Source organism: Etheostoma spectabile, chromosome 7 (genome assembly GCF_008692095.1).
Source record: "Etheostoma spectabile isolate EspeVRDwgs_2016 chromosome 7, UIUC_Espe_1.0, whole genome shotgun sequence".
Classification (NCBI taxonomy): Eukaryota; Metazoa; Chordata; class Actinopteri; order Perciformes; family Percidae; genus Etheostoma; species Etheostoma spectabile.
The window spans coordinates 28,829,967-28,843,143 of record NC_045739.1 but is presented as its reverse complement, the minus strand read 5'-3'; the positions used below and the strand labels follow the sequence as shown (position 1 = coordinate 28,843,143).

The window sequence follows — 13,177 nt, the reverse complement described above, 5'->3', positions numbered from 1 at the left end:
AACAAGAAGTATTTTTGTACTTTAAGATTTTTCAATTAAAGTCAATTGAATAGTGTGTGGTTTTGTTTCGTTGATGGTCACATACATACATTTCATTTCCTAAGACTGGTTTTGTTAAATACATTTCCTGCTGCCATTTTTGAGAGAAAATGTCTCTTAAGCCTAGGCTACTGTCAGTAGTGGCCTTATTCTATATCAAGCCTTTGGGTGGTGCTAGAGGCTTTGTTTTGTTTAGGATATGGAAACTGGATGCAAGTGTCCCAGCTACTGCATTGAATCATTTAATCTTTTTTTGTAATCAGAAGCTGATACGCCCAGAAGAAAAATCACTGAATCTCCCAAACCTAATGTTGGACTATATATGAAGTAGCCTAAAACAAAATTAGAGTTACATTTCTGTTGTCTGATTGTGATCGCGTGCAACATTAAGTGCAATTGCTACTATTATTGATATTATTTATACACGTTTAACACGCTAAAATACATGTAGTATAAAAAAACAACGGTAAGCAATAAAAAACAAGTTCCCTGACCGGGAATCGAACCCGGGCCGCGGCGGTGAGAGCGCCGAATCCTAACCACTAGACCACCAGGGAAGGACGTGAAGTAGTACCGCTATATAATTCTTAAACACGAAATGTAAGATTAGGCTTACTTTATTTGGACAAGGTAATGTTACACGCTGAGTGGAGTTTATGGTATTAGTTAGCTAACCTTGTCAAACAGATCCTGTTTCACCTGCAAAACAATAAGTTAACGATAGCTATTAATTTACGGACTAAGCACAGTAGCCTATCTATCGTTAACTAGCTAACGTAGGCTACAACAACGATTCGTGACGTTGCTGGAAGAATAAAGTTAAACGAAATAAATACGTATGTCGTAAAGATGAACTGAACTGGAATTTGAATAATGGTGATATAACAAATGTATTTTATTTCTTCTCATTGATAAAATTATTAAAATGGGTGAATTTCTTAAAAGGGATAAAATGGTAAGTTGAAAGTGTTGTTATTGTTACACGGACGCCGCCATGTTGGAATTCCACGATCTACTACGTCACTGGCATGGGAAACTACTCCGTGGCTAACTAGCATTAGCAGCGCAGCCATATCAACAGTATACAAAGAGTCTGAGGCTAGCGGACTTGGCTGAGGAAACGGAAACCAAGAAGTCGGGGGGTCATACTGTATTGCCCCTGGCTGTAGTAATTAATTGTATAGGGCTGAGGCAGCTGGGGTTACGTCGACACATTTCCACAGGTTACCTTTGACAAGGAAACCAGTCCCCAACGCATGGCATAGCATACTATGGCAAGCCATAGAGGACAGAGAGGTAGCTATGGTTACCTATTATCCAGCATAGCTATCAAGTCTACTAGGCAAAGGGCTGGATGTAACGTTATCACATGCACAACACACGAACATATTCACTTACAAAAATAAAGCACAACGTATAGGCTTTATTTTTTAAATTTATAGCGTTCAACAAAACTGAGACTGCCCCACTAACACAGAACGTTTAGGGAACGTTAGTTTTTGGTTCTCAGAGTCTAAAGGTTAGTTCGAACCAAACCAAAAACTAACATTTAAGGAACGTTCCTCCAGGTTATAACGTTCTCTAAACGTTAAGAGAACCAACAACGGTAACGTCCCCCTGCGGTTGCGCCGTACCTTCACACAACGTTCCCGTGTGGTTGTTATTGGTTTTTTTTGGTTCAAACTCCGCAAGCTAGCACTCCATCCATAGACTGTATAAACAAACCAAGACTCCGACGATATCACAGATCAATAATACGTTTACTAGCCGCTAACTAAACCACAGAATCCAACGTCCCTCTACTAACCCTGAACCTAGTTGATGTTCACCGTCTCAGGGCACATTGTTGATGCAGAAACCGCTGCTAGTTCCTTAGTAACAATCTGCCAGCTCTGCACCTGCCTAAAGTAAAGTATACAGCAAAACTGGATTGGATTAATTCGTCCAATAACTTTTTTCATTTATCTGCCTTTATTTTCTTATATAAGCAGTCTATTTCCTAAAAGGTATAATACCTTTTAGGAAATAGACTGCTTATACAATAAATGAGAGTGCATGACAGTAGGCTGCGCCCTCACACACACACACACACACACACCACACACACACACACACACACACACACACACACACACACCGGTCACTGTCACTCACCCCCCAAGCGATCCTGTACTGAAAGTGGAGCCTGAAAATGATCGTCCTCCTAAAATTACAAATTTTTGTGTGTATTTACTATACTGCAGACGTTGCCTAGATACTTTCGCAGGTCCCACCATGCCAGTGACGTCATCGAAATTGTCAGCGTTCTAATAAAATCAAACGCCATTTTTGTGGTGCTTAAAAAAAGTTATATTGATTAGTTTAATTCAAATGTTTAGTTGAATTTATTTTTAATTATCATAACCAGAACTTTCTGTTCAGTTCATCTATTTATTATAACCGTTCCATGTCGTTAGTTTTTTTTTTAAAGGTTATGGGGAATCTAATCTTTTCTTAACATTCTGGGAACGTTCGTTTATTGTTACAGCGTTCGCTGAGGGTTGCAACGTTAAGGGAACGTTCCCGTAACGTTCGCTAAAGGTCGCAACGTTCTCGGAACCTTCGCCTAACGTTCTCTAAAGGTTGTAACTTTTAGAGAACGTTCGCTGTAACCAAAAACGAACGTTCCCGGAACGTTAAGAAAACCTTCCAATTAACCAACAGACAACCAAACTACAACCAAAACAAACCTTCAGGGAACGTTCCCGCAACCAAAAACGAACGTTTCCAGAACGTTCTGGGAACCAAAAATTGTTAACTGGGGTCCTTACCAGTCCTTAACTCAACAACTGAACAACAGCGGAGCATCGTCCTCGCGCTGCCACAGTCCCCGCCCCGTGCCCCTCGGACCAGACCCTATAAAAGCCGTTAGCCTACTTCTCCTGTCAGCGGAGTCAGCGACAGCAGCAGCACCTAGCACCGCGGTCTCCTCGAGACATCCTCCTCAGATGGGCCATTGTAACAAGTAGCACCTCGCCTTCTTCGAGCCAGCCGCACCTTAGTGCGCATCAGGTGCCAACAACATCACAATCCTAAAGGTAGGTAGGAACAATAGGTTAAAAAGTTTTGTAACATTTAAAGTTATTGTCTTGTGTGTTAAGCGTACATTAAATGTTTTGTCTTACATTTGTCTTACGTACGCCAATTCATAAAATACAAAGGTAGCTTTTTTGCATAAAGTGTGCTGGAATGTTCTTTAGTGAGGATACCTGCCGGTTATATTCACTCAGGTGTTTTTTTAAAAACAAAACTGATGAACCGAGAGGCCACATAGGCTGTTTTTATAAGCACATGCAGTAGCCTAAATACTGGTTAATAGGACTAGGTACATTCCCTTCTGGCTGTTGGATAAAAGTGTTGCGTTTGTGTCAGCTTCTGTGTTTATCTAAGCTAACAAGTGCACAGCACACAGGGTTTTGGTCTGCTCCTTAAAATCCCCAAAGCCATCTGCTGCTCCTGTGGTATTAAGCTTTACAGCCTTAAGCTGGTTCTCAGGCTACAGACATATTCTACTTTTCTGTCCGAAATACATATAAAATGTAACTAAAAACAGGTTCTTTCTTGCACATTTTTGTTGCACCGAGAATATATTCTATGCTATTATGGTGGCTTCACAGTAGTGCGCTGGACTTCTACCACCATTATAAATATGTCCTCTGTGGCAAGAGCGCTGGGACAATCCTTGGCCAACTTCCACGGCCACGCAGCCAGCTTGTGCACTAAGCTATCTAGATTTATCTAGACAGGTGGACACCCACTCTAATTATTTGAGTGACGAGGACACCAGATTCAAGGAAGCAGCCGGTTTTGCTTCATCACTCTGCAGTGAATACATGTCAATAGGAACGACACACAGAGGACAGGAACGTATGCAGCAGAAATAAAAAATAAACTGAAATAGGTTCTGAGTGACCTGCTGTTCTGTGAATGCTGCCAATGTTAGATGTATTTTCACACCTCATGCATCCATAAGACAGGGAAGTATGTTTGTACTCTAGTGCTTTAAAAAAACACAATGCTAATAATGATATACTATCCTTAAAACATTATAACAGCACGTACAGATTTCAAGAGAAATAAAACGAAATAAGATGGCGAGTTAAACCGTGGTGAAAACATAACTGAAGTCATTTTCGGATTTTATTTCCAGCCTAATAATACCTCCACCACCGGTTTTCCTCTTGTCTCTCCTCCAGCTTTCCATTTTCCATCTTTGACGGGTTTTCCACCTAAGGTCGGAGAAAATGGCTGCAATTCCATCAACCGGCTCCCTCATCGCCACCAACGATTACTACAGAAGTGAGTCAGACTTGGCCTCTATGCATTTATATTGGATTCAATTCAGCGAATCGCAAGATGGCATCTTTGATTGGTTTTCATTCTGCATCTGACAGCAATATTTTGATTCTTTCTGTGGAAGCCTGTTTTTATTACTATACATACAGTGTGTGTATATAAATAGAGTCTTCATCTCTTTATTCCAGGGCGCCTTGGGTCCAACTCCAGCAGCAGTTCCTGTGGCAGTGCTGAGTACACAGGGGAGGTCATTCCACACCATCCAGGTATAAAAAAAAACACAATGTTTTGATTTGAAATTATGAAAAAGTAAAGTTTCCCTGCACCAAACTAAGCTCCTGTCTAAAATGTATTGTGTTTTTCTTTTTTCTTTTTCTTTTTTGCAGGACTTCCAAGGCAAGATTCAGGCCACTGGTGGACTTCATTTTTCTTGGCAAAACCGAACCAGTCCGGCATGCAGAATGGATCTGACGCTCAAAGGTGAGTGTCGTAACATATGAACAACATACGTAAACAAGTTAATAAGGTGCAGTTGGAGTTGGTTCTGTGACGCAGAACTAACCTTTCCTCTGGTTACAGGAACGGAACCTACACAGTGGCTAACGGCCAGGTGACCTGCATTGCCAAGGAAATGGTTCTGAAAAGACGACTCAGTGAAAGCAGTGACAACGGAAAGTCTGAAACATCCAACCCTTCACCCACTTCCTCCTAGACTCCACCCCCTGCCACCGCCTCACCTTCCTGCCTCCCCCTCTCACCTCCCTCCCCCTCAGCCTGCCGTTCATCACATAGTCCATCGCTGGATGTCATGATGTCGATGGTGTTTTTCATTTTTGCCTGTATGTATAGTATATTTTTATTATGACCAAAAGTTTAAAAAAACAACAAGTATGTAAAAAGTTGTTTAATTTATTTTTATTGTAACTACATTGTTAATAATAATAAATAGCCTAAAATACTTCCATTCACAATGTGTTTTATTGATCCCCACACAGCTGTAATTAACCTGGCTGCAAACACAGTGTGTGCATATTATTTTCTTTCATTATAATAATCCTCAAATCCTCTGTGCTATTGTTACCTCTCCTCAGGTGATCCACACAGCAGAGCAGCTGTTTCGTAGCCTGCTCGCTAAACTAATCTGTTGAGCTGATATGATTAGCAACGACAAACACAGCGGTTAACACAGCTTACATAAGGGCGCACCTTAGCTTCAATGTGGGTCAACAGCTTTTGGGAAGGTAAAGGTTAACGTTTTTTTATGAAACAATTGGAATACATGTTGTATCCATAGTTTTGGTTCTCCAAATGTATAATTAAACAAGGGAACAGGAGTCAAAGTTAGCTGGTTAGCTGATCCTTTTACATTAATGCAACATGTTTCTGAAAGCAGATCACTGGTCAGTTACCAGTTACTGCCAGCTCTAACCTGCTCATCACAATAAAGCAGTCCTCCTTAGAATTAGGCTGAATCCCATTTCTCCATCTTACCCCTACCCCTTACCCCTTACCCCTACCCCTTGGCCCTTGAAACCAAGTGGGTAAAGGGCTAGGGGTGAAAACATACCCCTATGAAATGGGACATCACTTGGTTATATCACCATGCAGTATTGTTGATCACAAACTCCCAAGATGCCGTCTCTGTCTGTCAAATGCGTGGGTTTGGACAACAGTGTCACATGCATTTATATATTTTATAGTTATTTTATGTTTACTTTGGTGGTGCAGAGTCAGTTGTTCTTATCTGTGTAGTACTTAAATGTGTTTAAGTACTACACACATGGTGTGTTGTATATCTGTTTCAGTTATCACCGTTTTGAATGTCATTGATCAGAAAAACATAGACTTGGACTTCTCTTTATTAATCCCTTTGGGATGACCTTCGCAAGGAAATTGAAATTTCCAGCGTCCGTTTTAGCAAGAAAAAAAGAAAAGAAACAAACTGCTGAAAACCTGTTGCTTTTAAATACTCATTGTTTCAAAATACACTTTTTAAAGGCCTAAGCACCTTGTTGAATGAAATTCAGTCTGTTAACTTTACAAATGCTGCAAGGAGAAAGCTTTTAATGCTCCTCTGCAATCTGTGTTTTCTTATTGAAATGCAACATGTTGCGTTGAAAACCTTTGGACCAAAAGAAGTTCATCAAATATTACTGTAGGACCAGGTTTCCAAAGCCAGATCTCAAACATTCATATAATTACTGCGATGACGTGGAGTTCTGCTAACTGTTAGAAGGATCAATAAATGCCCTGGTTCTCTGAATGGACTTTTCCATCCGTTAGTAGGGAACATTTTGCAATGTGCACACTGCTGACTAAGAATAGAACAAACTGGTTACAGACCAGTTCTGTGGTAAGATAAGCGCTCTGTTAAAACAGGGAAGACAAATAGTTCCTGTGTACGTGCAGCTTTTACAGAAATGTACTTGAACCAATGTTTTGGCATTTAAAGGACCTGGAGACATGACTCACGTCTTCAGACCTCTACCCATTCATGCCTGCCCTCCTAAGCTGCACTATTTCTGGCACCTTATCAGAGAAGCACTTGGGGCTAAAAATGGCCTTGTGATCCTGGCCAAGTAGAATCACCGCTGGGTCACTCTTCTGACACGTGAGTTGCCCAGCACGCGGGGGGCTTTTTTTTCCGTTACCTCAGAGGACACGGTGTTTCTCTGTGCAAAGTTCACAAAACACAATGAAGAATCCCAAAACGTTTAGGCCAAACTGACACAGGCGCAATAATCGAAGAAAGCATTAGATAGAGGGGAAAAACGTAAGTGAAAAAAATGTCATGATGCTGCTGAACCTTGCAGAACGAAGCAGGATTTACACGGTTGAATTACAAAACTCAAGGGCAAAAACTTTGGGATTTCAGAGGCTTTGCTTCAGGAATCTGCTATTTTTCAGTCAAAGATAGGGTAGCCTACTTAGTGCAAGGTCCACATAAAGACTGCAAAACAATAGAACGAGCTTCTGGGACTTTTAACGGTAGCAGTTCTACGTGTTAGTGCGGTGTTTGCTTGAACTAATCACAGATTGTTTTGTAGATTTCATAAGGACTGGGAATCTCTAGCTCGACGGTTATTCAAATGATAGGAAACCGACTTTTTAATGGATTATTTTGAAGCGTGTGATCTAGCTGGGCTCTTGAGGTATCCCTCAGGGAAGCTGATATTTGTATATTACCAACCGTTGATTCTAGACAACGCAAAATGTTGCATGCATGCTGATGATTCAACAACATGTATGGTCAAATCCACTCTTCAGGAACTAGAAAGTCAATTAACAGAGAGCTGCAGTCAGCGGTAGAATTAACAACTAATTAGCTACACTTAATAAAAAATAACAGTAAAAATCGGATTGAAACTTAAAGACAAAATTTGAGTTTGTGATTGTCACGGGGTGAAGGGTGACACCCAGGTCCGGTCTGTTTATCAAAGTGAAATGAATCACACAATAACACTTAAGATGAGTAATCACAATAACTTGTTGAAAAGAGCATTATTACATTAAAGAGTAGTCCTCAGTTATTTGTCTCAAACATATGTTGTCATGTGATATGCTGCCTCAGTAGCAGGGTGCTGGTCTTAGTCAGTTAGGGTGAATTTTCATTAATGTATGCGTTTTACAGCTCCTTCATCATGCAAATGGTTGATTTTTGACACTTTTTTGAAATCAGACGTGTTCTCTGTGAGGTTTGTATCCACATAGTGTTTTTTTTTGTCTAACTTTGGAGGTTTTTTTACATAATGTCAGCGCCGTCAACAGGCCGCATGCAGGGACTGTCTCCATTTTGAGAATCCTTCTTTCTAGGGTAAGTGGTTTTTCTTTGGCAATCTTTTAAACAAAACATGCTTTTTATAACCCTCCCGCGGGTTTTGGGATCAGGAGGGTTAAAGGCGTTACCTCGGACACCATAAAAACATAGCCTAAAGGTAATCTACTTTTTAGTATTTGAGAAAATAATACGTAGATGAATCAATCACAACAAAACAAGTGATGATTTGGCCCCGATTGCCTCCGATCTTCTCCTGACTATACGGTAATTTGTCCACTGTGCAACAGTAAGTCGCGTGGTTGTGACACAATCGTTAGCCTATTTTTACAAAAACGTCTGCTACAAATTCATAAAGTGAGATACAAGATGATGGAGCCTTTTATACATTGTCGTGTTTCTTTAGAAATAAACAACGGACAAACAGAGTCTTTAAACGCTTCAGATGTAGAAAGTTATTCACTGTCGAAGTGACATCAAAATGAATGGGAGTCAATGGAAGGCTAACAGCAGGTGATGGCTTAGCCTCAGAACCTTTCCATAGGTGGTACACTTTCAGCCCCTTGGTTGTGTCCCGGTAACAGTACCCGAGCATGCCCAGGACCCTGAACCCAAAGCAGCTAAAATGGAATTCAGCCATCATTAATTTGTTCTGTTCCTACTGTGATAAGATAAAATGTCTTCCATGTAAAAGGCCTAGTCAGGAAGTTCCAGAGGAAATAAAGGTAAAAACGAGTTCTGGGTAGTTTATTGGATGATTTCTCTTCACAATGTGGAGTTGAATATACATTTGAATAACTTTATCTTGAATTATTTCATTGTGACCGATGAAACTCATCAATTAATTCATGAAATTCAAAGTGCTCGGTGAATCTATCCTTGGGCTGGAGTCTTTTCTTTTAAAACGCTGCTGCTGTCGTAGTGGAAAGTTTTGGCCACCAACAGCAGTCCTGCACATGTATTGGGTCAAAGATAATTTGAGAATCTGGGTCAAAGGCATCGGGTGCTCGTCTTTGACCCGGTGCTGCCCAGGAAGAGTCCAACCCCCGGACTCAACGAAAACATACAAGTACAAGTTTATATTGCACAGATAAGAGGAGAGCAGAGACAACACTGAATTCTTAGTATTAGCAGACAAAGTGCAATGTCTCTGATGTAATGTGTTCTGTTTGACTTCTCGGGTGAAGGGGTTGAAAACTGGACAGGGGCTCCGGTGTCATCCGGTTTTAGGTCTATATTTGATCCGCAGCATGAGCAGACAGCGTGGACCCCTGAACATGTGTAAGTTCATGTGGCACTCGGGGACTTTCAGTGTCAACACGAGGTCTCGCCCTGATTGATTGTCTCCGAAGGCCACGCTTGTTTATTTGTCTTTCCTGTCTGGAACATATTGTCAGTGCAGTGACTGTCTAAGGGACTCTGTGACAAAACTGGTTTGTTTTTTTAAAATTGGACACGAAGCAATAAATATGCTCGTTGAAAAGTAACAAATTGACCCTCGCGCTGTCTTCCCGTCAAAATTGAAAATCAACACTTTTGTTGATGCTTTTTATTGATGGTTTTTTTAAACTGTTTCTTACGTTTTTCCCCTTTTTTTCAACACTTTTTTCAATGTTTGTCACTTTTTTTGACGTTTTAACATTTTAACACTAACTTATTAGCTTACGTTTTACAGTTATTTTTGGAAATGATGGTCAATGAACCTCATTTACAGGAAATTATACCTTATGTTTGAGTTAGAAAAGCAGAAATTTTGAATTATTTCCACTAAAATGAAAGGAACGGATGTTGATGGTCAATTACCCAGACTGGAACATGTCAACTTATACTCAGGACTATTTCAAAAACGCTTCAATTTGTTTTTTAATTGCTATAAAATTCATAAAGGCACCCCAAAATTAATGAAAGTAGAGATTTGTACTTGTCAAAGAGCGTTGTGTGGAATCAATCATGTTGTTTTGGGTAGTTAAAAAGAACATTGATATAGGGAAACGGGTCAATTTGACCTGAGGACAACATGAGGGTTAAGTCTAACAAAGGTTATTATTAACATTACATATAAATGTGTGCAAAATATTCCTTCCATAAATCGGGACATGGTCAAATGTTTGGATCAGTGAGGCCCCTGTTAGTATTATTATTAATATTATATTTATTTAAGTACTTATTTGCATTTCATGCTGCTTTATTTCCACTTCACTCTATTTCAGAGTGCAATATTATATTTTACTGCACTGCATTAATTTTACAGCTGCAGCCAGTAGTAAAAATGACCCAATTATATTGTATATAATAATGCCCAGGGGGCATTTTTTCTGCATTTTATTTTGAAATTTATAACATTAATACAACTTAATAATAATAATTTACTTATGCACATTTTAATGAGGACCTTTACTTGTAATTGAGTATTTTTCCATTGTTGCTGTTACTACTTTTACCCAAGTAAAAGACCTAAATCATTATAACCTGTATTTTCAAAATATGTTCCAAGTTTACATTGTAACTGTCTCTGAAAGTGCACAGTTGGGAAATGTTCTAGACCAGGGGTCTTCAACAGGGGGTCCGCGACCCCTAAGGGGTCCGCGGAGGTACTGCATGGGGGTCGCGAAAGTTTTGGTTGATCAGACTTTTTTTTATATTCCCCCCCCACCCCCTGCAATTTTTTCCACTAATTGAAATGTCTTTAAATACACATTAACATGAATTCAACACACTGTAGTAAACAGATAAATGGAGGCAGAAGATGTCTTTCGGTCATCAATGCACACATGGCACTATAGGACCAGTTTGATATAACACACTTTTATACAATATATATAATTAGGGGGTCCCCGCTCCATCTCGCCATCAGTTTGGGGGTCCTTGGCCTGGAAAACGTTGAAGACCCCTGTTCTAGACACATATGAATAAGAGAATAATTGGTCAGTGCTGATGTGTGTGATGAATATTGACTTTGGTCTGCTGGAACACAGCGTCCATTTCCTCGCAGGACAATCTGTTTTTGAAGCCAGCTGTAAAACTTCCCAGAACTATGAGCTCAACCAAAATATTTGACTTCATGTATTTATGTCCACTTTAGGACTTCTAGACTGCTCCCCCCCCCCCCCCCCAACCACCAACATCGTGGGTCAGCACACATATCTGGAGAAAAACCTTGATTTGGCCAAATGTTGGTGCTATTTAACTAACGTCTACACACTGGGCAGCCAAAATAAACATGCACTGGCTATCAACAAGCTGGGCAAGTCAATCAAAATTTTACATTGCATTCGGTTTAGTTAAATGGGTCCGGGCCAAGCCCAGAACCTTCTCAAGTCCTAGAAACGCTCCTGGTCTTTCACGAAAAGTCCCTGTCTCTCGCAATGTGTTTATTGCAAATATTGCAATTTATTTTTCAGCCCTGGCTAACAAACTGTGAACTTTGAGCATTCTGAAAATGTTCACTTCTAAAGTTGTGAATACCGCAACAGGGAATTCTTCCGATAACGACAAAAGCATTGCCATGCATTCCTTTATTGTCATTCTGAAAATGTATTTAATAACTGAAATGTGTGCGTCCAGCCCAAACAGGTGGCAGCCTTATCCTAAAATAGTTTAAATTCCTTTTTTCACTCATCAAGCTACACGCTGACAACCCATAATAACAAGGCAAAAACTGTATTTCAGAATTGTTGGCAAATGTTATATTTAGCACAGGTGCCTCCAATTGCTACACCTTGATTGCAGTCCACCTGTGGTGAAGTCAATTGATTGGACGTGATTGGGAAAGGCACACACCTGTCTATTTAAGGGCTCACAGCTGAAAGTTAATATGGGAGCAAAAACCAAGCCGTGCTATGACCAATCGGCTACATTGGAGGTTACCAAGAGCACATTAGTCTCCAAAAGACATTTTGAACAGAAGTGGTTTAGAACAACCAGGACTTTCTTTAGAAGTGAGCAATCTGGGAAGGATGGTCCTGGTTAGAGAGGTGACAAGGATCCTGATGGTCACGCTAACTGAGCTCCAGAGATCCCGTGTGGAGAAAGTTCCAGGACAACAACCAGAGGCCAGACAGCAGTGTCTCCTCAGCTGAAGCCTGCTTAACCCTTGAGTTGTCTTCCCGTTAACCATGAAACATTAATTCACTTTTTTTCTGACATTTTTGTCACTTTCAATGTTGTGGGTGCTTTTTTTCATGTTTTTTCCAAAGATATCTCATATTTTTAAAATTGACATTTCCAGCACGTACTTCGAAGGCCCATTTTTTGACAAAAAATTGAAAATGGGTCTAATTTGACCTGAGGACAACATGAGGGTTAAGTTTTTGTGGGTTAGGGTGAGGGAACCAGGCACTGCTTATCTCCTCTGCAATGCCTTCCCAACAGGGGCATTGCTGGTGTCAGCATAGTTGAATGTCAGGGATATTTCAGTTTTGTCTGTTTTAATAAATTTGCAAAGAAATCTAAACTCTTGTTTTTGCTTTATTTTGGGGCATTGAGTGTGGATTGATGGGACATTTTACATATCATTGTCTCCTACTGCTTTCTGCTGCCCTCTCATGGACAAATAACTTCACTTGCTGAAAGTTTTTGCCACTATAAAGATCCAGTAAGATAAAGCCTGTTGTTCCAATTACTACACACCTAATCTACTGGCAGCTCTACTAATAAAAGCTGCAGCCCTAAAAAAAAAAAAAGCCCCTCATGTTCTTATTTCAGACCATATGTTTCGAATTTTCAACATGGCCTAGATGTGATTGGTTTACATGTCTGAAACCAGGACCAGTGACTTTCCTGTCTTCTGGATTCAGTTGCATGGCTTACTACCAAAAAACTAAACCGTCAAGAGGTCTATTCTGTGAGTTATTGATGAGGGCCTGCAAGGAATTGGAGATATGGTATAAATAAAAACTGGCGGTTAATGACTATAAATTACAAGCATGCTCTGTCCACTGCCAAAGCAGATTACCGTTTTTGCTAAATCAGTCATAATAAACCCAATTCTAACAATCGTCTTTGACACTGTGGTCAAACGTACCCAAA

At 40.2% G+C, this 13,177-nt stretch overlaps 1 protein-coding gene and 1 non-coding gene across 2 annotated transcripts; one reads left to right on the top strand and one right to left on the bottom strand.

Annotated features, from left to right (window-relative positions):
* Positions 1–524: 524 nt before the first annotated feature.
* On the bottom strand, positions 525–596 carry trnae-cuc (transfer RNA glutamic acid (anticodon CUC)). The gene has a single exon. It is a non-coding gene; the product is annotated as a tRNA-Glu (tRNA).
* A 2,271-nt stretch (positions 597–2,867) lies between these two features.
* Positions 2,868–5,161, top strand: ppdpfa (pancreatic progenitor cell differentiation and proliferation factor a). Its single transcript, XM_032520117.1, has 5 exons — positions 2,868–3,116; positions 4,275–4,377; positions 4,563–4,640; positions 4,761–4,854; positions 4,954–5,161. Exons 2-5 carry the CDS (start codon positions 4,323–4,325, stop codon positions 5,084–5,086), a joined length of 360 nt encoding a protein of 119 aa, XP_032376008.1. The 5' UTR covers positions 2,868–3,116; positions 4,275–4,322; the 3' UTR covers positions 5,087–5,161.
* Positions 5,162–13,177: the final 8,016 nt, after the last annotated feature.